The 24,607-nt window shown below is 35.4% G+C and overlaps 1 protein-coding gene and 1 long non-coding RNA gene across 5 annotated transcripts in view; both read right to left on the reverse strand.

The window, feature by feature from the left end:
• Window positions 1-24,607, reverse strand: part of LOC309848361 — an 801,917-nt gene that overhangs the window by 601,768 nt on the left and 175,542 nt on the right. The gene's annotated exons all lie outside the window — the stretch shown is intronic.
• Window positions 1-24,607, reverse strand: part of WDR7 (WD repeat domain 7) — a 362,265-nt gene that overhangs the window by 197,256 nt on the left and 140,402 nt on the right. For all 4 annotated transcript variants that reach the window (XM_082699836.1, XM_082699835.1, XM_082699838.1 and 1 more), the window contains one exon: window positions 3,737-3,850. In XM_082699836.1, coding sequence (XP_082555962.1) covers window positions 3,737-3,850 — 114 coding nt within the window. The remainder of the gene's footprint in view (window positions 1-3,736; window positions 3,851-24,607) is intronic.

Raw genomic sequence — 24,607 nt, forward strand, 5'->3', positions numbered from 1 at the left:
AATAATGACCATATATCTAAATAAACATTTAAGTTACAATACTAAAAACAAAAGTATACTGTACAAACAAAAGCAAACACATGTATACAGTAATATTCATGTGATGCTGAAAGTATACTCTCGAAACAATCAATGCTATTCTTTCTACTGTAAAGAAAATACCAATATTGTTGTTAAAACAGATTTTCATAAACAGAGTATTGCAAAACCTGAAGCAATTCCAATGAAAAAGTGTATTTCCTATGCATACTGTACTTTAATATAAAAAAATTACAAGAAATAGGTTTTAACATTTTTTCTACATAAAAACTGTATCAATCTGTGAAAATGGCTCATACAGCTTTGATGTGTAATTGAAAACATTTGGTTAAAGGAAAAAATCTGATGAACCTTAAGACAGAACGCTGAGTAAAACAGAGTATGTGTGTTGACCACGGCACACTGGCATTACTTTGTAGAGCCGATCAATATATATTAGCTTTAAAAAGAAAGATATAGAAAGAAGCTGCCGTATATTTCTTAAATGACAGGGTGAAGGTTTAAATTGTCTCAATCAAGACTCAATTTTTTCTTCCCAGTTTTTCCAGCTGTTCTCTTCCAGTTAAGACTCTTCATTTCAAATAAATTTAATTAGTTCCAATTGATCATAGCTAACACTTATATAGCTTTATCCATGCTTCTCTCCTTTTATAAGGCGAACACTAACAAAGCCTGCTAGGCTCAGATCAGTGTCCTAAGATAACATTCATATCTCATGCTTTCTCATTAAAAAGAAAAATTTCAAAAATAATTATTCCATGTAAGCACTAAATCATATTTCATATTTAACTGGTATCTCGGTCAGTTGTTTAATTAAGGTAATTAAAGAATGAAGTCCCAGATTGCTACAAATACAAAATTAATATAGTGATGCATATTAGCTAAACTAGAACTTCTAAATCAGAATGCGTTCAAAATACAGGCAAGTATGTCTGCCATGATATGATTTCTATTTATCTTATGGGAAGATATTAATGGAACAATTCCTTTTAAGTAAACAACAAAACCCCAGATTTTTCAAAATCAATGGCTAAACTGTCCAGATCTCCCTTCCCTAGTACTTGTGCTCTACAATGGTGGTTATCCCAGAATAAGATTATTGGCCTGAAACAGGTTTCTCTCAACGCATCAACCATATTTTTCATAATGTAATTTATATGGAATTCTAGTCAATAAAAAGAAATATGGTTTTCTTCTAAACCCTCACAAAAATCTATACCACATCTTAATCAAGTCTCACAATTCAAAGGTAACCTGAACGATCTACAGACTGCAGCACGCTGGCTGCTTCGACAACACGTTAAGGAAGCCTTTTTTAGTTATTTAAATTCTCTGACCATTCTTGCCTCTAGTACCCATGCCATGAAATGAATAAATCAATTGATCAAAACCACTCATCACATATATTTAACTTTGTACAGATTAAAATATAGTTTATGTAGCATTAATGGACTCTCCAAATGAGATTTTCATTTTTAAGCTTCTTGGTTTTCTTTTTTAAAGATTTTATTTATTTACTTGAGAGAGAGTGTGTGAGAGAGAGCATGAGAGGGGAGAAGGTCAGAGGGAGAAGCAGACTCCCTGCTGAGCAGGGAGCCCAAACGCAGGACCCAATCCCAGGACTCCTGGATCATGACCTGAGCCGAAGGCATTCGCTTAACCAACTGAGCCACCCAGGTGCCCCACTTCTTGATTTTTTTCAACAATAAAAGCATGGTCAAGTGTTATTTGCAGTTTCATGACTTTGGTAGTGCATAATTCAAAATTTCAATGTACTGATTTAATAATGCTTTTTTTGAAAGCTCAAAAATTTAGCTTTTATTCCAGAACGCAAATTGAGTTATTCTACTGCTACAAAGACAACTTCTTTTCCTCTATGAATTAAACCACTACTTTTTATAGTCTAGAAGGCCTTTAAAACTAACAGGGAGGGGCACCTGGGTGGCTCAGTGGGTTAAGCCGCTGCCTTCGGCTCAGGTCATGATGCCAGGATCCAGGGATCGAGCCCTGCGTCGGGCTCTCTCTCAGCGGGGAGCCTGCTTCCCTCTCTCTCTCTCTGCCTGCCTCTCTGTCTACTTGTGATCTGTGTCTGTCAAATGAACAAATAAAATCTTAAAAAAATAAAATAAAATAAAAATAACAGGGAAAAACATACCTATAATATTTTTAAAAATAATGAAAACAATAGAGAACTAGTTAAAAAAGATCTACAGGTAAAAGAATTTCCTTTTGTACCTACCGACACAATTTCGTAATTGTGAAGAGCCAAATGACTTTCAGGAAAGTTGGAAGTTTCTGGAAACATTTATATTCATATTTAAGTTGAAATTTTTTTAAATCAATGAATTAACACCTTAAAAGGATTAAAAAGTAGCAAGTACTGGGCACCACCATTTTTAGTGGAAACCAGATGTTAACCCACTTTAGTCAACAATTTATTTGCAGCAGTAGCACAAGGCTCTAGATTTTGTAATTGTTCTGTATGCTTTGTAAATTTTCAAGGGAGATCATTAGGCTCCTTCAACTTCCTTCTGTGAAAGACAGTAAAGAACCTGCCATACAGAGCTTTAGAAGAAAAAAAACTCCCTTTAGTTTTTGGTTTTCTTTTTCCCTTTAGTTTTTATTGAAAATTGTCCTGATGTTTCCTGGGCATGCTTCTTTTCAAATTATTTACTATTAAATTACTATTTGTTGCTTCATAGTAATTACAGATTTAAATGGTCAGATTTTACATAATAACCATCCATAGGAAAAAAAAAAGTTTATCATTCTTAATACCAATAAAAATATTTATAGTGGGTTGTTTTTAATCCTCTGTACATTAAAAGAGCTGGATGCATTTGGAGATCCAGTAACTAAAACTGATTTAAGTCTATAAAAGAGAGGCTGAACATAGATGAACATAAAACACACACAATATGGAACATATGTGGAATATGGCTTTCTTAAATTTTACTTTATAAGTTTATTTATGTAATAATTAATACAGGTAAGAATGGCCAATATCTACACAACATAAATAACTTTAAAAAGCAGCACCCAGGGGCGCCTGGGTGGCTCAGTGGGTTAAGCATCTGCCTTGGGCTCAGGTCATGATCCCCAGAGTCCTGGAATCGAGTCCCACATCGGGCTCTCTGCTCAGCAGGGAGCCTGCTTCCCCCCTCTCTCTCTGCCTGCCTCTCTGCCTACTTGTGATCTCTGTCTGTCAAATAAATAAATAAATAAAATCTTAAAAAAAAAAAAAGCACCCACTCACATTTTATAGGTACAGAAAATATCTGTAAGCTTCCTCACACAGCCTATATATTGCATATATTGCCATTAGGACTTCAGTATTTTGCAGTTTACCTATAATTGCAAAACCTTTCATAACATAATAGGTCTATTCCTCTACACATTTCAAGGCTTTCGTAATGATCCTAGCCTCTGAATTAGAAGGTCTCCAGGAAATCAAATACACAGCTAGCAGGTTCATTGTTATAGCAACAATGAAAAACCTAGACCAAATAAACAGTTCTGCTTCTTTCCACTTCAAGATCAAAAAGGACACTAAAGAGTCTCATAAAACTAAACCCTCCATTAATACAAGTTTCCACCTTTTCCATCAACATAGTTAATCCCCTTACAAATGATCTGAAAGCATTTTCCAATTTTGGACAAAGTTCATCCAGATTATGTTAAAGCTGTCCCTGCTTACCAGTTGTGATGTCATCATCTGCAAGGTCATGCTCTTCCTCCTGGACTTTGGCTTCTGGCCCCAAGGTATCAGGAGCAGTGCTGATAGTCTGCATGGCTTCTGCTGAGACTCCAGCTAGAACACATGTAATCACAAGGTTTCGTTTTAAAAAACTAAAAGAAGGGTGAACCAAAACCTTAAACTTTTAAATTTACTTAATGGATACAGATGCAATAAATGACAAAAAATACAATATGTTTACGACAATTAGGCTAAGACACAAATTAATGAACACAATATTCATGTGTGCTCTCTTTATATATGCACACACATACATACATATACACATGGGTACAGACTTGACTAACTTAAGATCTTGAAAAAACAGAAGGATGTTTCAATAAATTACATTTTTACTTGATTCCTTCCAACATTTTTGCTTCAGTTACTTTAGGTAACCTAGACATAATCATGCTACACAGAGAGAAAAAAAAAAAAAAGCCTAGAAAGTACAAGACCGTTTTAAAAGTTTACTTCTTTCTAATATTAGCTTGCTTATAATTTAAGGACTGGAAGGAGGGATGATGACAGGGGCTCTAGGTCTCTGTAAGAGACCTAAAATACACTGACCCGAAGTGGATGCTATCTCTGTCTCTGGAGGAATTAGATATGAGATCTGATCATTATCCCATTGAAAGAACCTAACTGAAGCAGACAGCTTGTACTAGATTGGGGGCCAGAAGCTTCCATTCTATAAATCACCTGGGAATTGCCAACTGTTACATATGTCTGTTCCTTATACACTATTTTCCCATGCTTGAAGATATATTTAGTTGTCTACTACCTTATTTCTAATTTGGTAATGGATGTAGGGTGTCTCAATATTTTGCATACAGTTATCAACAGATATTACTAAATCACGAAATACAGAAATTTCACCATTGGAAGTACTTTAGGAATTGAACCGTCTAATCAATCTTTTAAATAAGTACTTCAATAATTACAAGCATAGTATCCATCAAAATATTTCAAAAATCAAAAGCTATAAATATTCAAGGACTTCTTTTTTCCCGAAGGTGTATTAACTTAAACATTTCTATGTGAAATTCAATCTTGCTGCCTCAGGTTTACCAATTATCAAGAGAGGAAAAATCTTAGTCTTGAACCACCTGAATGACCCAGAACTAGATCTACCAGTAGATAGTTCTAAGGCTTAATGACATCCATTTGGGAAGGAGGACACACCATGTTAGTATGACTACTTTGTTCAGAACTGATCTAATAAAAAAATGAGTAGTGCTAAATTCAATGGTCACTGATGAATGCCAAATAATGCCACATCCCTCTGCAGTGTCATGTTGCTGGGTTTTCAAGATAAAAGTTTTTAAAAAAGGGAGCGAGATTACTAGAAAAATACTATGCAGTTAATTACTTAATTTAAAATGGCTTTCATTAAAATAATCCTAAGGGGGAGGAAATTAGGTAAATGCCACATTTCTAACGATTTAGTGCCTAAACACAAAATCAAAGATTATGTCAGATTAAATCAAAATATAAACCTCTGAAATCTCTCAGAGATTTATGCTAGTATTTATGTAGTAACAAGTGTATAAATCCATTTAAATTCATCTCATTTAATTAAAGAGATTAAGTAAGGGCGCCTGGGTGGCTCAGTGGGTTAAGCCGCTGCCTTCGGCTCAGGTCATGATCTCAGGGTCCTGGGATCGAGTCCCGCATCGGGCTCTCTGCTCAGCAGGGAGCCTGCTTCCCTCTCTCTCTCTCTCTCTGCCTGCCTCTCCATTTACTTGTGATTCCTCTCTGTCAAATAAATAAATAAAACCTTTAAAAAAAAAAAAAGAGGTTAAGTAACTGTTCAACATAACACAGCTATTAAATTTGAGAACAAGTGCTGACACACAGGTTTTCTGATTTCAAACCCCAATATCCTTTTCACCGTGAAGTTTTCCAGGGAATGAGTTGCTCAGGGCAGGATAGGAGGTATGACAAACATCACAGCATAACCATGAAAACTCATGGACTCACACAATACTGACGCTGTTAAGCCCCATCATGAAATTCTTGTGCTGTGCCCAGTGACCAGTCAACTGTGGGTAGTCAATACTTTGGGACAGAGCTTAAAGTGCAAACATACTTTTCTCAAAGTAACCAGGTTCAAAGACCAAGATGCTGAAACTGGTTCTTTGATTTATGCTTTCCAAGACAAAGTTATAAGATCCTTTAACTCTTGAGAGAAAAAAAAAAAAGAAAGAAAGAAAATGTAAAGAAAAGAAAAACGAAAACTACAGATTGATATCACTTAGTCTCAAAAGTCCTAACTGAAATGTAAGGAAACAGAATTCAACAACACAGATGAAGAATTATACACCATAATCAACTGAGATTTACTCCAGGGATGGAAGTCTGTTCTATGTTCAAAATCAAATCAACCTAACCAAAATATTAACAGGCTAAAGAAGAAAAAGAGCATATGATCATATCCATCATTTGATAAAATTCAACATCAACCCATGAATAAAAAAAGAAACCTTTCAGAAAAACAGAAACAGAGGGGAATTTCTTCACTTAATAAAGAGCAACTGCTAAAAATCTGTACCATTGTTCTTAATGGTGAAAGACCAAATGCTTTCCTCCTATGACCAAAAATGAAGCAAAGCTGTCCCCACTGATCTCTGTTATTTAACAGAGCACTGGAACTTCTAGCCAGTGTACTAAAGCAAGAAAAGAAAATGGATACAGTTTGGAATGAATGAAGTAAACTATCCCTACTTAAGAATAAAATGACTATCCACATAGCTAATCCAAAGGAACAGACAAAAGAAAAACAAAAACAAAATTCAATAGGAGAGCTCAGCAAGGCTGTAGAATATAAGAAAAAAAATATTAATTATATTTTTATATGCTGGCAATGAAGCTACATTTAAAAAAATACTACTTGGGGCGCCTGGGTGGCTCAGTTGGTTAAGCAGCTACCTTCAGCTCAGGTCATGATCCCAGGGGCCTGGGATCGAGCCCTATGTCGGGTTCCCTGCTCAGCGGGGAGCCTGCTTCTCCCTCTGCCTCTGGCTGCCTCTCTGCCTACTTGTGCCCTCTATCTTGCTGTCAAATAAATAAATACAATCTTTTTTAAAAATACTACTAACAATGGTTCAAAAAGCTGAAATACTTAAATGTAAATCTAAAAGAAACATATACAGGGGCACCTACATGGCTTTCAGTTAAGTACTTGACTCTTGATTTCAGCTCAGGTCATGATCTTGTGTTACGACATCAACCCCTTCATCCAACTCTGCGCTCAGCGGAGAGACTGCTTGAGATTCTCTCTCCCTCCACCCCACACCCCTGCTCACTCACTAGCTCTCTCTCTCTCTAATAAATAAATCTGAAACAAAAATATACAACAAGAATTATATGCTGAAACCCACAAAATACTGATGAAGAAAATCGAAGATCTAAATAAATGAAATGGGAAGACATGTCATGGTTATGTATTGAAAAGATTCAACAAACAGTAGAAATATCACTTCTCCATGAATTGATACACAGGTTTAATCCAATTTGTATCAAAATTCTTGCACCATTTTTTTGTAGATACAAACAAAATTATTTTAAATTTATATGGCCCATATTGCATGGAGCACTGGGTGTGGTGCATAAAAAATGAATGCTGGAATACTGAAAAGAAATAAAATAAAATGGGACGCCTGGGTGGCTCAGTTGGTTAAGCAGCTGCCTTCGGCTCAGGTCATGATCCCAGCGTCCTGGGATCGAGTCCCGCATCGGGCTCCTTGCTCCGCGGGGAGCCTGCTTCTCCCTCTGACTCTGCCTTCCACTCTATCTGCCTGTGCTCACTCTCGCTCACTCTCTCTCTGACAAATAAATTAAAAAAAAAAAATCTTTAAAATAATTTTTTAAAAAAAGAAATAAAATAAAATGAAAAAGATTATATGGAAAGACAAAGGAACTAGAATAGCTAGAACTTTGGGAGGAGGGAAAGGAAAAGGTAGAAAAAAAACCCATATACTCCATTTCCAAACTTCTTATATAGTTACATTTATTAAAACTATGTGGTTTCAGGTAAATGGAACAAAACAGAGAACCAGGAAGAAGATGATACAAATATGCACAACTGATTTTTGACAGGTACAAAAGCAATTCAATGGAGGAAAGATGATCTCATCAACAAGTGGGCTATTAGAACTGGGCATCCATAGGCAAAAATATGAACCTCAACGTAAGGCTCATACCTTCTATAAAAATTAACTCAAAATGGATCATGGACTTATATGTAGAACATAAAATTATAAACTTTTAGAAAAAAAGAGAAAATCCTTGAGATCTATGCTTAGACATGCTACCAAAAGCACAATCTTTTTTTTTTTAAAGAAAAATAAAATGCCAAAGTGGATTTCATTAGAATTAAATGCTTTTGCTCCACATAAAATCTCATTTAAAAAATGAAAAACAAGCTGTAGATTAGTACAAAAGATTCAAAGACCACATATCCAACAAGGGACTAGCAGCCAAACTATGTAAGGAACTCTAAGTTTTTTCATTTTAAAGATTTTTAAAGTAATCTCTACACCCAGTGTAGGGGGCTCCAACCAGAAACCCAAAATCAAGAGTTGTTCTACAGACTGAGCCAGCCAGGTGCCCCTATGTAAGGAACTCTGAAAATTCTACGGTAAGCAGTCCGGCAGTTTCTCAAAAGGTTAAACAGAGGTAACCTAGCAATTGTACTCCAAGGGAATGAAAACCTACGTCCACACAGACTTGTATATGAATGTTCACAGCAGCATTATTCATAAAAGTCAAAGAGTGTAAACAATCTGAGTTGTCCATCAACTGATGAATGAATGTATAAATATATCACAATTTATTGAATGACAAATCATGATATATTCATGCAGTGGAATATTAATCATCAATACAAGGAAATGAAGTATTAGTAAAAGAAGCCAGTCAGAACACATCACATGTTATATGATTCCATTTACATGACATGTTCCAAATAGACAAATCTATAAAGTATATTTGTGTACTTAGGGCTTGGGAGTGGGGGAAAGTGAGAATGATACCATAGGTACAGAATTCCTTTTGTATGCAATGGAATATTACTCAGCCATCAAAAAGAAAGAAATCTTGCCATTTGCAACAATGTGGATAGAACTGGAGGGTATTACGCTAAACGAAATGAGTCAATCAGAGAAAGACAATTATCATACAATCTCACTGACAGATGGAATTTAAGAAACAAAACAAAGCATCATAGGGGAAGAGAAAAAAAAATAAAATAAGACAAAGCCAGAGAGGGAGAAAAACCATAAGAGACTCTTAATCACAGGCAACAAACTGAGGGTTACTGGAGGGAGGGGTAAGGGTTGCACAACTCTGTAAATATGTTTAAAACAAACAAAATAAAAAAACCACCCTGAATTGTGAACTTTCAAGTGTGAATTTAATGGCATATGAATTATACTCAATAAAACTATTTTTTAAAAGTCTCCTTCTAACATTCCAGATGAACCACTGCAACAGTGCTCCTTCTACATACTCTCTTGGTACCTTTACTATCATGCACCTGAAGAAAAAAAAGGGGCGGAAAGAGCCACAGGGAACTTCTTATTTATACAGTAAGAAAACAAACTATGCCATGAATATTTTGTGTGAGGAAGCAGTAATGCTCCCTTTTTTATTCTTTTAAAAAATTAGATCATATTCTTGACTTTGGCCTTAACTCACTCTATTAGTTCTCACAGTCAAAATACCTGTGTTCTTTAGGTACCAGTCAATAAAAAGAGATTGGTATGGTTACTTCAAAATTACATATATTTCACTTTTTTAAATACCAGTTAACTATCCTAACTTCAAACTGGGCATTGGGTTGGTAACAAAATACCTAAGATTCCTAACTTTTGTTGGGAGATCACAAGGAAGAGATACTAAGAATGGGAAGACCACCTTACTATTACCAACTCTCAAATCCAAATGTTGCAGATCATTAAAAACTAACTAACAGTTCACTTTGAGGAAATTATAAAGGCTTTTCCTTCTGAACTTTTGGACCCTACAGTTCCAGCAAAAGATGAGCAGAACTGTTATTTAATCCCTCCAAGTATGGCAATCATTACATGTCCTATTACCATCTTTTCTTAGCAGGCTGACATTAGAGCAGACATTCTGTAAAAGGCAACTAACTATAGGATTGAAATTTTTAAAATGCCTGCTGGAGGCTAGGGGTGTGGGTAAGAGACTGACTACGAAGTGGTATTAGCAAATATTTTTGAGTAATGAAAATATATGTTTGGGTTTTTTTTTTTTTTTTTTAAGTAATCTCTCCTGGGGCTCAAACTCATGACCCCGAGATCAAGAGTCAGAGACTCCACTGATTGAGCCAGCCTGGTGCTCCGAAAATAAATGTTCGAAATGTTCGAAAATAAATGTTAGAAAATATGTTGTCTGTAGAAGTGGGGAACAGGACTACCCATATTTACTTAAAACCCAAAGAACAATAAAATTTCTGAAAAAAGGGTGATCTTTACTATATATACATTATACTTCAATAAACCTAACTTTAAAAAGAAACTGATAAAACAGAAGGTACTACATCACTGTCACTAAAGAGAACTGAGGATTATGCCAGAGTGTAGTGTTTCATGTTTTCCATGAGACACTAAGACTAGAGAAAATTGTTTTACTTTCTTCTTGGCATAGAAAACTAAACTGAACTTTTTGAAACATAAAAGTCAATTTACCACTGTCCACTATCAATAAGATGATGAGGGGCGCCTGGGTGGCTCAGTGGGTTAAGCCGCTGCCTTCGGCTCAGGTCATGATCACAGGGTCCTGGGATCGAGCCCCGCATCAGGCTCTCTGCTCAGCCGGGAGCCTGCTTCCTCCTCTCTCTCTGCCTGCCTCTCTGCCTGCTTGTGATCTCTGTCAAATAAATAAATAAAATCTTAAAAAAAAAAAAAAAAGATGATGAAATATTCCTGAGAAATATGAAGAAAAGTCCACTTTGAAAATACTTACAGAGAAGCTTCAGTTTCTTGCATATTAATAATAAAGATTATAAAAGTTGTCAATTAATTATATGTCGGTACTTTGCTATTTCTTATACACTTGATGTAAGTAAGCTTATTTGTCAAACCACACCATAATATTTAAGACGTAGTTATTTCCTGAGTATCCCCAAAATATTTGGCAATAATGAACATCTCATAAACACGTCTTGAATAGAACTGAATACTTTCAGTCCCATGATACAAATTATGTCATTTAAATATAGTAAGAAAATCAGAGTAAGCAGTAAGCTTTGGGGAAAGATGTACAATAAAGAGATGGTGATAGTGAGATAAAGTAAACAGATACTATAACAAAGGAGAGACAAAAAAATAATAGAAAGATGAGAGATACTTAAAAAACAGGTTAGTCCCCAAAGCCAGATTTCACAGAATAGAAAAACGTGAATGTATATAATGCCAGACAATAGGAGTCTATAAATGGGTTCTACACTGTGAATCAGGAGGAAAACAAGGGAAAAATGGGATGGAACAGAAAACAGGCCTGAGTAGGTTTGGACGCATGGCGAAAGGGGCGGGGTGGGGTGTGTGTGGCTGGCAGCCGAAGGAAGAATCAGAGGACAGGGAAGACTATCGTGAGCTCTCCATGACATCTGGATTCTCAACACTGAGATCACTTTCACTGTGAGATTTTATATATATACATATATATATATATAAACTTATATATATATTATATATATGTATACATATATATATACACACACACACATACTCCCTTTCCTATTTGTCTGCAATATTTTTAATCACTGTAGAAAAAACATTTTTTTAAATGTAAATATGAGACACAGTTTTCAAAATTAAAGGACTGAAACAGCACTCGCCTCTCACTACATCAGCAAAATCAGGTACATTACTCTAAAATTTCTCTTTCAAAAGCCTGTAAATTACCTTCATAAATATTTTTCTCCTACTGGCTAATGCTATCTGAGTAAGGGTAAATAATATGAACTCAGAAGATCTCCATGTCGTGTGATTAACTTAATAATCAAAGATTAAATACTAAATTTTAATAGAGTAACATTTAAAATACAGCGCTTTAATCCATACTGGGATATAAAACCATTTGAGTTCATTATAATTTTATTATTTTATTGAAGATTAGATGGATGAAAGTGATAAACGGTATTGTTAGGATTCAGGAAAACATATACTACGATATTCATAAATATGAACAAAAATGCAATTTCTCATTCCCGTAGTGATATAGATTTGCACTGAGGGTGAAAAACGGATCTGAAAAAAATAGAAGGTATTTTTATTTCATCAGTTTCTCACAACTGTGGCTTTGTGGTGGTCCAATTAAAGTATACCAGAGGCAATAATTTGATAGGAACATTTACTTTGAATAAGTAAAATTTAACAATAAGGAAGGGAGAATGAGTGCACCTAGAGTTTCTTTTCAGGCAGAAGGCTTGAATTTATTGGAAGCAGATCTCTGCAGTGACTGACCACACTGCCCCACATTCCCCACAATCCTATGACAGACAGACGGCCTGCCTCGCATTAATTCACTTCACACCACTTCTATCGATCCACAGCCGGTTCCCTAGTCTCTCTGCACACATTGCCTGTCTGGCTGCCTACATCCACATCAGCACATACACACAAAGGCCAGAGAAAGATAACCTTTTGCTTTCCATTAAAGACACAGTATCCACTTTTCCTTCTGCAATAACATCAAAAATATAAAATATAACAGCATGTCTCAGAGAAAAGTCTTCCTGCAAAAAATTTGAGAGTATTTACCCCTTATTCCATAGATCATTTCAATTTATCAAAAACAAGTTAGTTTATTAAAGGTCACAAAGTAATTAGATGAAAAAACATAGGTAAAATAAGCAAAATGTCTTCAAGCCTGAGTAAGAATATAATAATCATTGTGTAACATGAGGTTTAGTAGTTATTTCTAAGGAAATGAAATACATTCTTCCTATTAGCATTTTTATTTATTTTTTTTTAAGAAAACTGTTCTCGCATAATAGTAATTATAAACAATTCTGAAAGCAACAAAAGAAACACTTACCAAAATATACACAAGGAATAGAAAACACATTAACTGTATCAACAGAATAATAATATAAGAGGATAAAGCTTTATTGTCCCTCTTTCCCAACAAGAACCTGAAAAAGATCCATGATAAAAATCACACCTAATACTTTTAATTCATTGCATGTACTTTTTCAAAGATTTCTGTTTGATTTGCAGGCTATGAGCTGACTCAACACCAATTTTGGTTTCAGAAGACACAAATATTGTTCAACCTCAACATGTTGAGAGACAAAGGCAAATCTGTCTTGACACATAACTGTACTAAAGTATAAACTTAAAATTACAACCTTGAATTATTTAGAACCTTAAATTATAAGCAGAATCATATATCTCAGAACTGGGCAAAGTATATTCTTGTGGAGAAGAAACTTCCTTTGAAACCTTCTATGATTTTCACCTTATTGCTACGATTACCCAGGTAGAGGTTACAGCACCAAGTAATAATAACACGGTGCACTAAATACAGTTCAGTAAGTATGCTGTTCTTTCTCATGACAACATTCTGCTTTAGAAATCAAAGAACAGGAAAGTGATGAATGCTGCAGGACCTAGGGAGAGCTTTAAAATAAGGAAGATCTGCCTGGCCCATAAAATTGGGAGAGATCTGAAGGAGAGAAGCCGGCACTGCCAACAAGCAAAGCCATTAGAATGGTGAAGATACGTGACCATGCAAAGTTCCTTCCATGCTCTTAAATATTGAGGGGGCACCCAGGCTACTTGGTACCAAACCCACAGCAGACACTACAGACACAGAGGTGAAAGAGACACAGCCTTAGCTCCCAAGAAGCTAACATGTGGGGTGAGGCCAAGGGATTCATTAAAGAAATTTAAGCATGAGAAATAACTTCACTTGTGTTTTAGAAAGAGCTCTCTTAAAGCAATGTGAAGAATGATGTAGAAGAACTCAAAAGCAGAGGTAGCAATAAGGCCAAGAATTTTAAAACCATACTACTTGGAGCTCCACGAGTTCCCAAGCAGTTCCAGAAAGAAGACCTCTAAGCTTCCCATCTTTATCTTTTTATATGTGGGTATATGTGGCCAGTTTTCATTTGAAGAAAAAACACCACTTAAAAACACACACACACACACACACACACTGAAAACCACTGACATCAATTTATATAGTATAAATGGGCAGAAAATCAAGGTTGTTTTCACATAAAACATCTGGAAGGAGAAGGGGCTCTGAACACAGAAAAGGACAAAGAAGATTCACTCATCAACTCTTTTAAATGATGGTGACGCTGGGCAAAGGGAATAAAAACGAAGGGGGGCACGAAGGACTTTACACCAGGGAAACTTAGAGTCCTATGGAAAATAAGATTTATAACTGCAGGGTGAAAATAGTGCCCATCTAAAGAGAAATCTATGAACTCTAGGAGGGGTGAGGAAGAGAATACACATCAAAAACAACCTCATGAGAAGGAAGTACTTGAGCTGGGTCTTGAGGTATGTATGGGAATTTATCATGGAGCGACCCTAAGTAAAGGAAATTTCAGGTAGACAAGACAATATGGTAAAGGACCCTGAAGTATCCACAGAACTGGGCAGCAGAAGTGTAAGAAGTGTGAGGAGAGGTAAAAATGAGGCTAACAGGACATTTAAGATCAAAGCCCTAAAGGGAGTGAGAAACAGGGTGCTAAGAGAAAAAGATGAAGCAGGAAAGGAGCACGTTTTTAATTTGTAAGGCTTCATCATAGTTATGTGGAAAGAACAAGTCAACAGGTGGGTAAACATACTCACGAGATTGCCAGGGTTGGTAGCTCTGTAACAACAAGAAACAAAACTTTTATATTTGAGATTTTAGGGTAAATAAGAATAGCTCTATAACTTCCATTTCTTATCATTAAGGTAGTTTAGGAATTCAGTTTGCATAGAGCCAGAAGGAGCTGTTTGAAGACAATTATGAAGGCAGAGAATTTGATCTATACTAGCAGAGAGTCTCATCAGAGAGGCAAGCGATAAAAAGGAGTAACTTCTGGCACCCCAGCCAAGATGCTTTGCATCCTTGTTTACAAGCCAATGAATACAGGATAAAACACAATGATGTTTTATCTATTAAACTCAAAAACAGATATAAGGGGCATAGGTTAGCACAGCATCTAGGATATAGTAAGTGCTCAATAAATAGCACTGTAATTAAATTATTACCATTTCTTCTGTTATTACTAATTTTGGTTTATTTTATTTGCTTTTTCTCTAGAAGTACTTTACTGCCTCCAGTATTCAATATTCAATTTTTTTTCTCGTTGACAAACCCATTTATTTATATCTTTTTTAAACTTGATTAAGCATCACTTCCGGGCTTTTAGAGCTCTATTTCCAGACATCTTATGACATCTGTTGATACATAAGCCATTTGAAGGCAAAAACAGAATATTTACATTTCAAAGAACCAATTTATCTTACAATTACTTGTTATTGCCAAATTATGTTATTTTCAAGTATCTACATCCACACAGGAATGGGAAAGCTTCTGACCTCGTAATGTCTTAACACACAATGATTAATGGATTTGAAAATAAAGACATAGGAATCTTGTTTTAATATCCTAGTGGGCAATACACTTAATTGGCAGCAATATGTTATAAGATCACACTATAAGGCATTTGTGATATTTCAATAGTTATAATAATAACTTAGATAAACACTGTGATGTACTCTGACTTCATTATCTGAGAATATTAAGTTCTTCTTAGATAATAAGAAAAACATTCAGATCCATAAAACCCAGAAGACACGTTAAGTCTAGACAATAAATAAATAAGTAGCATGTAAGACTACAGGCAAACTCTTAAGATGTGTTAAGTAAAGACAGTAAGTTAATGACCTAAAAGATATGTTATAGGTTAAGAAAAATGAGCCAAGCAAGAATGCTACTTACAGAGAGAAATGAATGAAAATATTAAGTCATAAGATAAATCTAAAGCTTCTAGGAGAAAATCTGCATGATCATGGCTTTGCCAATGAGTTTTCAGATACCAAAACATGAGTCGTGAAAGAAACTGATTATTGGACTTTATCAAAAACCTTTGTTCTGTAAATGACAAGTCACAGACATTGACAAATCAAGACAAGTCACTTGTCATTGACAAGTCAACGACAATGATTGGAGGAAAATCTTGAAAACTATACATCTGACAAAGGACCTGTACCTAGATATATCAAAGAACTCTTAAGACTCAACAGTAAGAAAAAGAGCAACCTGATAAAAAATAAACTAAGCAAAAGGCATAATCAGATATTTCACCAAAGAGGATATAAAAATGGAGAATACGGGGGACTGTGTGGCTCAGTCAGTTAAGCATCTGACTCTTATTTTGGCTCAGTTCATGATTTGAGGGTCAGATCAGTCAGTATCAGGCTCCACAGTCAGTGGGGAGTCCGCTTCAGGATTCTCCCTTTCCCTCTACCCTCCTCCCGCCCACTCACGAAGACAAATGAGTTTTTAAAGAAAAGAGAGATGGAAAATAATCATGTGAAAACCTGCTCAACATCATTAGTTACTAAGGAAATACAAATTAAAATCACACTGAGATAACACTTCACACAACATAAAATATGTAAACAAAACAAAACCAAACCTAACATCATCAAATGCTGGTAAGGATACAGAGCAACAGGAATAACTACTGCTCACTGCTGGGGGATATAAAATGTTTCAGCAGCTTTGGGAAAAGCAAAGTGGCAGTTTGTTTTTTTATAATTACACTCACATTTACCATATGATTTAGCAATTCCAATCTTAGATATTTGTCGAAGTGAACGGAAATCTCACGATAATGCAAAATCCTGAACAGCTATGGCAGCTTACTCATAATCACCAAAATCTGGAAACAATCCAGATTTCCAGAAACAGGTGAATGGATAAACGCTGGTGCACCCATATAATGGAATACTATTTAGAAATAAAAAGGAATGACCTACTGATCCATGCAAAAATATGAATAAATCTTGAACATATTTTGCTAAGTGAATGAAAACAAACCCAAAATTCTACATGCTATATGATTCCATTTATGCAGAATTTTGGAAAAGGCAAAACTATATGGATGGAAAACAGATCAGTGGTTGCCAAGGGTTGGTTGGGTGAGGATGGGACTGATCACAAAGGGGCTACAAAAGGTAACTTTCAAGGTCTTAGAAATGTTCTGTATGGTACTGTAATGGTAGATACCTGACTTTATTCATTTGTCAAAACCCAAAGACCTACAAATCCAAAGAGCAAGTTTCACACCATGCAGATGAAAAAAAATTATGGATTAACCAGAATGCCAGACAACCCAGATGAACTGCAGGATGAATAAATTATATCATAAATAATGACATGTCACTGAAGGCTGTAAAGGAAAAAGGAGTTGACCCAGGTAGCTGGAAAACAGGCCAAAACACTGCTTACTGTGTGAAGCTAACTACAGACAAACAGAACTGTACACAAATACTACATTTCAGCTGGGAAACCGGTTTTTCACAGAGGTACAGGTTAGCAATTCTAATTACTTTTTATGTCTACCAGGGTTGAAAAAACAAGTGAGTCTATTATAAATAATGAGAGTCAGGTTTCTCACATACAGAGAAAAAAATTACCCATAAGCAAAAGGGGAAGACTAGACTGAATCCTGTGTTGCTTGATTCAAATAGGAGATATGATTGAACTCCTATCAGTTTGAATATATGCACAGATAGAGAAATCATGACAGGTATGTGGGTATACATGCGTTAGCTGTATGCAGATCTTCTGGTTCTGTCCTGGGAGAGGACCTAGAAGCAGCAAAAGGAAAGCACACCGGCATCCAGATCTTAGGTTCTAATACTTCTACTCTAGGGAACCAGGGCACCCTCAGGGAAAGAGCTGAGTCAAGGACTGGGGCAGGAAAAATACAAGTGAGTGAGGAGCATGTTCTAAGTTGAAAATAAGGAAGTACTTTAAAAAAGAAAAGAGAGAATCCTATCAAAATGACACTGAAGCCAACTTAAGGGAGCTCCCTATGGCCAATGTTGAAATAATCCAAGCAACAAATTGGTATTATAAAGTCAATTCCTCACTGAAGTGCCTGCTAAGCTGGGGACCTGGTGCTGGGTCACGTGGGGACCAAAAATAAGGTGGTCGACCTTGCCCCATGAATTTCTCAGTACAGTACGTACTACATAAATTTAATTTTATGAAGATTGTGTGGCTTCATTCTCATAATGAAACACAAGTTATGTCTCAAAATTTAAATATATATTCATACATGGGATATAAAGAAAGAAGTAAAATGGCAATCCTTAGAGGAAACTAAGTAAGCAGGTACATGAAATATTGTACTTACTTCAGCCTGGAAACATGACAAAATGGTATCAAATTGCTGCAGATATAAGCATTCATACACTGTAATGAACGTAATGTATCTACAGGAGCACATCATTATTCCACTACATTACACTGATTAAATCTCACAATTCATTCTAAAGACTATTCATATCTAACCAATGATTTAGAGGAGGATGGAAAGTTGAATTAAGTAAGGGAGTACCAATCATTGCCTCTGGCAGAGCTTTTAAAGAATTAACTTGCAAACAAAGTTATAAAAAGAATGAAAAATGAGTCAGGTAGGTACTAAGACAGTGGAGAAACTACAATGTGCAGAGAATTAAAACTTTCTTTTTTTTTAACCTAATCCCACAAATAAAAACAAAATTTTAAGTATGTTTTTAAATTGGGCAGTCACTCCTGGATTAAAACTCAAATTTTTCCCCCTTAGTCTGGTGGTGGGAGGTGGCCTATGGTGGGGAAGTAATAGAAAAGGTAGCACATGATCACTGAAAATAAACTATCACTAAAGAAACTTGAGAAGATTCACAAAAATAGATGAACTACTACAGAAAATGGCAAAAAAAAAGAACCATGCTCCAAACAGGTTATAGGAATGATTCCAATCCACCTGACGTCATTAGAATGCAGGATTATCTGATTTTTCAACCATTCCACCCACAAAATTTGATTTCACTTGCAGGGTTTCACAGCACATCTTAAAAATATGTTTAATTCTTTTAGTGTAAATATACACATAGCCACATGTTACCAGGCTGGCATACACACTGTTTTTAAGTGTTTTTCACTTATGGATCAAATTTTATCATTTTTGATCCACCAATTAGCATGTAACAGATTATAGAAACATTTCCAAAGTTAGTGTATATTTATTTTCCTGGGATACATATATATAATAAAAGTGATGGCATGCCAGAAGGAGGTAGAAGAAAAACAGAAAGAAAGAATTTACTGGTAAAGATGATAGGTTTGAAGTGCCTCTAAACATCTAAGTAGAGTGGAGACTACTGAATTAAATGGGATCTTTTTAAAAATATATATCCAGTATCTGGAACAATGCCATGCTCTGAGTATGTGCACACTTAGCTCGGATATTTCTTAGACAAATTAATAAAACTTTATTCTGATGAATCCACAAGATGGATTGTTTCCTTGGAAACAGGGAAGTCTATTACTCTAATGAAGAGATAGAGTACTCTTGAGAATGATCACCAACCTAGTAAAGAAATTTGAAATCAGAGTATTTTAATGAATTTAGTCTTCACTTAGGATTAATTCCGTCTTCACATTTCCTATATATCCTGCTTATATTTGCTTCATGGCAATTATGTTATTAAAACTGTGTGGGACTAATTAATCACCAATCAGAAAATGATTCTCTAGGGACAACAGGGTGACTCAGTCATTTAGGTGTCTGCCTTCAGCTCAGGTCATGATCTCAGGTCCCATGTCAGGCTCCTTGCCCAGCAGGGAGCCTGCTTATCCCTCTGCCTATTGCTCCCCCTGCTTGTGATCAGCTTGTTAAGCAACTGTCTTCGACACCGGCCACAACAACTTCTTTTAAGACATGTCTCCAAAGGCAAAGGAAACAAAATTGAAAATGAACTTTTGGGATTTCATCAAGATAAAAAGCTTGTGCACAGCAAAGGAAAGAGTCAACAAGACAAAGAGGCAACCCATGGAATGGGAGAAGATCTTCACAAATGACACTACAGACAAAGGGCTGATATCCAAGATCTATAAAGAACTCCTCAAACTCAACACTCAAAAAACAGATAATGTCAAAAAATGGGCAGAACACATGAACAGACACTTCTCCAAAGAAGACATACAAATGGCTAATAGACACATGAAAAAATGTCCATCATCATTAGCCATCAGGGAAATTCAAATCAAAACCACACTGTGATACCACCTTACACCAGTTAGAATGGCCAAAATTAGCAAGACAGTAAACAACAAGTGTTACACTGTTGGTGGGAATGCAAGTTGGTGCAGCCACTTTGGAGAACAGTGTGGAGATTCCTTAAGAAATTAAAAATAGAGCTACCCTATGATCCTGCCATTGCACTCCTGGGTATTTACCCCAAAGATAAAGATGTAGTAAAAAGAAGGGCCATCTCTACCCCAGTGTTCATAGCAGCAACGGCCACAATTGCCAAACTGTGGAAAGAGCCAAGATGCCCTTCAACGGATGAATGGATAGAGAAGATATGGTCCATATATACAACGGAGTATTATCCCTCCATCAGAAAGGATGAATACCCAACTTTTTTATCAATATGGATGGGACTGGATGAGATTATGCTGAGTGAAATAAGTCAAGCAGAGAAAGTCAACTGTCATATGGTTTTACTTATGGAGCATAAGAGGACATTAGGAGAAGGAAAGGAAAAGTGAATTGGGGGAAATCGGAGGGGCAGATGAACCATGAGAGACTGCAGACTCTGAGAAACAAACTGAGGGTTTTGGAATGGAGCGGGGGGTGGGAAGATAAGGGGATGGGTGAGCCTGGTGGTGGGTATTAAGGAGGGCACATATCGCATGGAGCACTGGGTGTGATGCATAAACAATGAATCTTGGAACACTGAAAAGATAAAATAAAATTTAAAATAAAATAAAATAAAAATAAAAGGGAGTCAGAGATATGAACTATTTGAATTACAAAAGACACTTCTATGAAAAGATACAAAACCCATTCCTAATAAGAAAAAAAGAAAATAAGACAATTTCATTTTTCATTTATCTGAGTCACAAAATTCCAAAAGTATGACATATACTCTACTGGAAATGATGTGAAGAAACAGGCCCTCACATACACAGTTGCTAAGAATGAAAAAATCGTATAACTCCTATGGCAAAGAACTTGGTAATAATATCTGATCAAAGCAGACATACATTTATCCTTAGACTCAGGAATCCCACCTCTTGAAATGCATCCAAGATACACCATCAACAAATGAAAAGACATACGCACAAGTCTATTCACTGCAGCCTGATCCATAATAACAAAAATTGGAAACAACCTAAATATCCATCAATAGGAAACTTGTTGAAAAAAACATGGAATACCACAAAATGGAATACCACATAATCAATAAATGAGCAGAGGAAATGTCTCTAGTACATGATCTCCATAATATGTTAAGTGAGAAAAGGTAGGTGAAGATATGCAGTAGTACGTTACCATTTAAGAAAGGGGGTATATAAATATATGTATTTGCTTACGTTAAAAACATGGAGCAAAGAAAGAGCAGTTTTTAATAAAAGTTGCTGGGAAATCCGAATAACTACATGCAAAAGAATGATGTTAACCCTTATCTTATACCATATACAAAAATAAACTCAAAATAGTTGAATGACCTAAATATAAGACCCCAAACTATGGAACTTTTAGAAGAAAACATAGAAGAAAAGCTTCATGATATTGGACTTGACAATAATTTCTTAGATAGGATACCAAAAACACAGGCAAGTAAAAATAAATTGAACTATATCAAAATTTAAAACTTCTATGTATCAAAGAACAAAATCAACAGAGTAAAAAGGCAACCTTTAGAATGGGAGATGGTAACTATATATCATATGTCTAATAAGGGGTTAATATCCAGATTCTGTAAAGAACTCCCACAACTCAACAACAGCAAACACAAACTATTCAATCAAAAAATGGAAAAAGGATTTAAATAGACATTTCTCCAAAGAAGACATACAAATGGTCAACAAGCATATGAAATGATGGTCAACATCACTCTTTACAAGAAAATGCAAATCAAAACCACAAAGGATAGCAGCCATCTTGACAGATGTGAAGTATTATCAATAAAACAAAAACTACAAGACTTGATAAGAAAATGGACAAATCAGAACTCTTGGTAATGTGGCGGGAATGTAAAATGATGCAGCTGCTATGAAAAACAGCATTGTAGTTTCTCAAAAAAATTAAAAACTGAATTTCTATATAATTCAGGAGTTCCATTTCTGGGTATATCTAAAAAAAACAAGAGCAAAGTCTTGAAAAGGTATCTGTACTCTCGTGCTCATAGCACCATTATTTGTTAAAAAGTGGAAGCAATTCAAGTGTCCACTGACAGATAAATGGATAAACAAAATGTGGTCTATACAAAAAATGGAATATTAGTTAGCTTTAAAATGAAAGGAAAGTCTGACAATGGGTACAACATGGCTGAACCTGGGGGACAGTATACTAAGTGAACTAGGATAGTCACAAACACCTGTATGATTTTGGCTGTACAATCTATCAGAGTAGTCAACCTTAGAGACAGAAAGAGAATGTTGGGTGCCAGGGACTGGGGTGGGGGAAAGATAGGGAGTTACAGTTTACACCTACAGAGTTTTAGTATCACTTTCCAAGATGGAAACGTTCTGGCGATTGGTTCCATAACAACATAAATATATTAAATACCACGGAATCATACATTTGGAAATGGTTAAAGTGGTAAATTTATGTCCCATCTATTTTTATCATAATTATAAATATCACAAACGGGAAGACAGAATAACCCCCAAACTAAAAAGAAATTACTATCTTCAGAGAGAAAGGAAACAGAGTAACGGGCACTGGGAAGCAGAGAAGCTACATTTCTCTGAAGATACTTTATTTTGTTGTTTGACTTAGGAATTATGTAAATGTTTTGTATCACCATAAAAAGTACAATTCAAAAATGTCTATCTAAAAACTGACCTCTAAAATTAAGATTAGAAAACACTCTTGAAAGACATATTTGAAAAAACAAAAAACTGAAAGTAAAAAATAAATAAATGAATGTGAAATGAAACAAATGAACCTCAATGTGTATCACATGGGTAGTAAGATCACACAGAGGAGCTATTCCTAGGGATTTTAAGCATAATTCAACTATTCATCTTTAATGAATTATATCCTAAGGAAAAGAACTGCAAAACATATACAAAAACCCCACACAACATTTATGGTAAACATACTGTGGTAATGCTGACATTATAATAAACTACTGTATGTTTACGGTGGAGGAAAAGCAGATTAATGATTACATGGATGTCATTTAGAAACAAGGTTGTAAAACCTGGGGAAGTAGACACAGATGTAACTATAAAGAAATTAAGTAAAAATTCTATAGCACTAAATTTAACAGGAAGTATCAATATATACTCAAGATATTATATAAATTTAAGATCCAAACAGAAATGCATAGGTATGTCCACCAGAATGACCAAATAGCAAAGAACACATCTGGCACTCAGTTTGTGAGTTAAAATACCATTTCCCACTAAAAGAATAAGGGCTCCTACATGCTGACTCAGGCATGAGTCAGGAAATGCACACAATGAACCTCAAAATCCTGTCCACGAGTAACCCATCAAAGAGTACTATGGTCAACTTGAAAGGATTCGGAAGTCAACTACAGAGGCTCCCACTGACCAAAGACAGAACAATTTAAATGCTCCTTACAATGGATCACAACATAAATATGTTTTAATCCATGAATTCATAACACTGCTAAAAAGTAAGACAAATCACCTCAAGCATTTATCCTGTCATTCCTAAAGTGTAGCTCAGGATAGCAACTGGTGATGAGGGAAAACTTCTCTTTAGTAAAGTATTCTGGCTAACAAATGAAAAAGGTATGTTAGAATTCAGATTAACAGGATTTACCACTCTAATGAAAACAAAGGCAGAGATCAACACAGTACAAACTTCTCAATTTATACCACAAACAAATCACAAGGAAAAGCACAGGAGAGAGGTGGCCAGAGAAAGTAGAGAGATGGTGGACTGACTGATTGATTAATTGATTCACTGACAGGAATCTGATGGATTAAATGAAACATAAAAGACATATAAACCAACCATAATATATGGACTTTTATTAAATCTACACTGAATGAACAAACTGTAAAAAGGAATTATGAGACTATGAAGGAAATATAAATATTAACTGAGCTATTAGACAAAATTAAGATGTTTTAATTATTTTTCACATTTTAATGGTATTGTATTTATATGTGTGTGTGTGTGTGTGTGTGCGCATGTACATACCTATATAAAAGAACCCTTGCTTTTAAGATACAAACTGAGATATTTATAGATAAGGGGATATTGCAGCTAAGAATTATTTAAAATTGGGGGACAGGTGTATGGGGGTGGGGGACACATAAAATTAGACTGTCCATGAGTTAATAACCATTAAACTAGGCACCAGGTACACGGAGGTTCATTATATTACTCTCTACTTTTATGTATGTTTGAAATATTCTAAAATACAAAGTTTTTAAAAATGAATAGGAAAACACATATATATTTTATCCCAAACTAATCTATAAAATTACGCTTGGCATTCAAACACATCATTTCACAACCCATCCTGACATTATGCAGTGATTCCAAGAGGAATTAAGAAAAAAGGATTTACTGATTAGTAGTAA

Source organism: Mustela nivalis (assembly GCF_964662115.1).
Source record: "Mustela nivalis genome assembly, chromosome: 14".
NCBI classification, from domain to species: Eukaryota; Metazoa; Chordata; class Mammalia; order Carnivora; family Mustelidae; genus Mustela; species Mustela nivalis.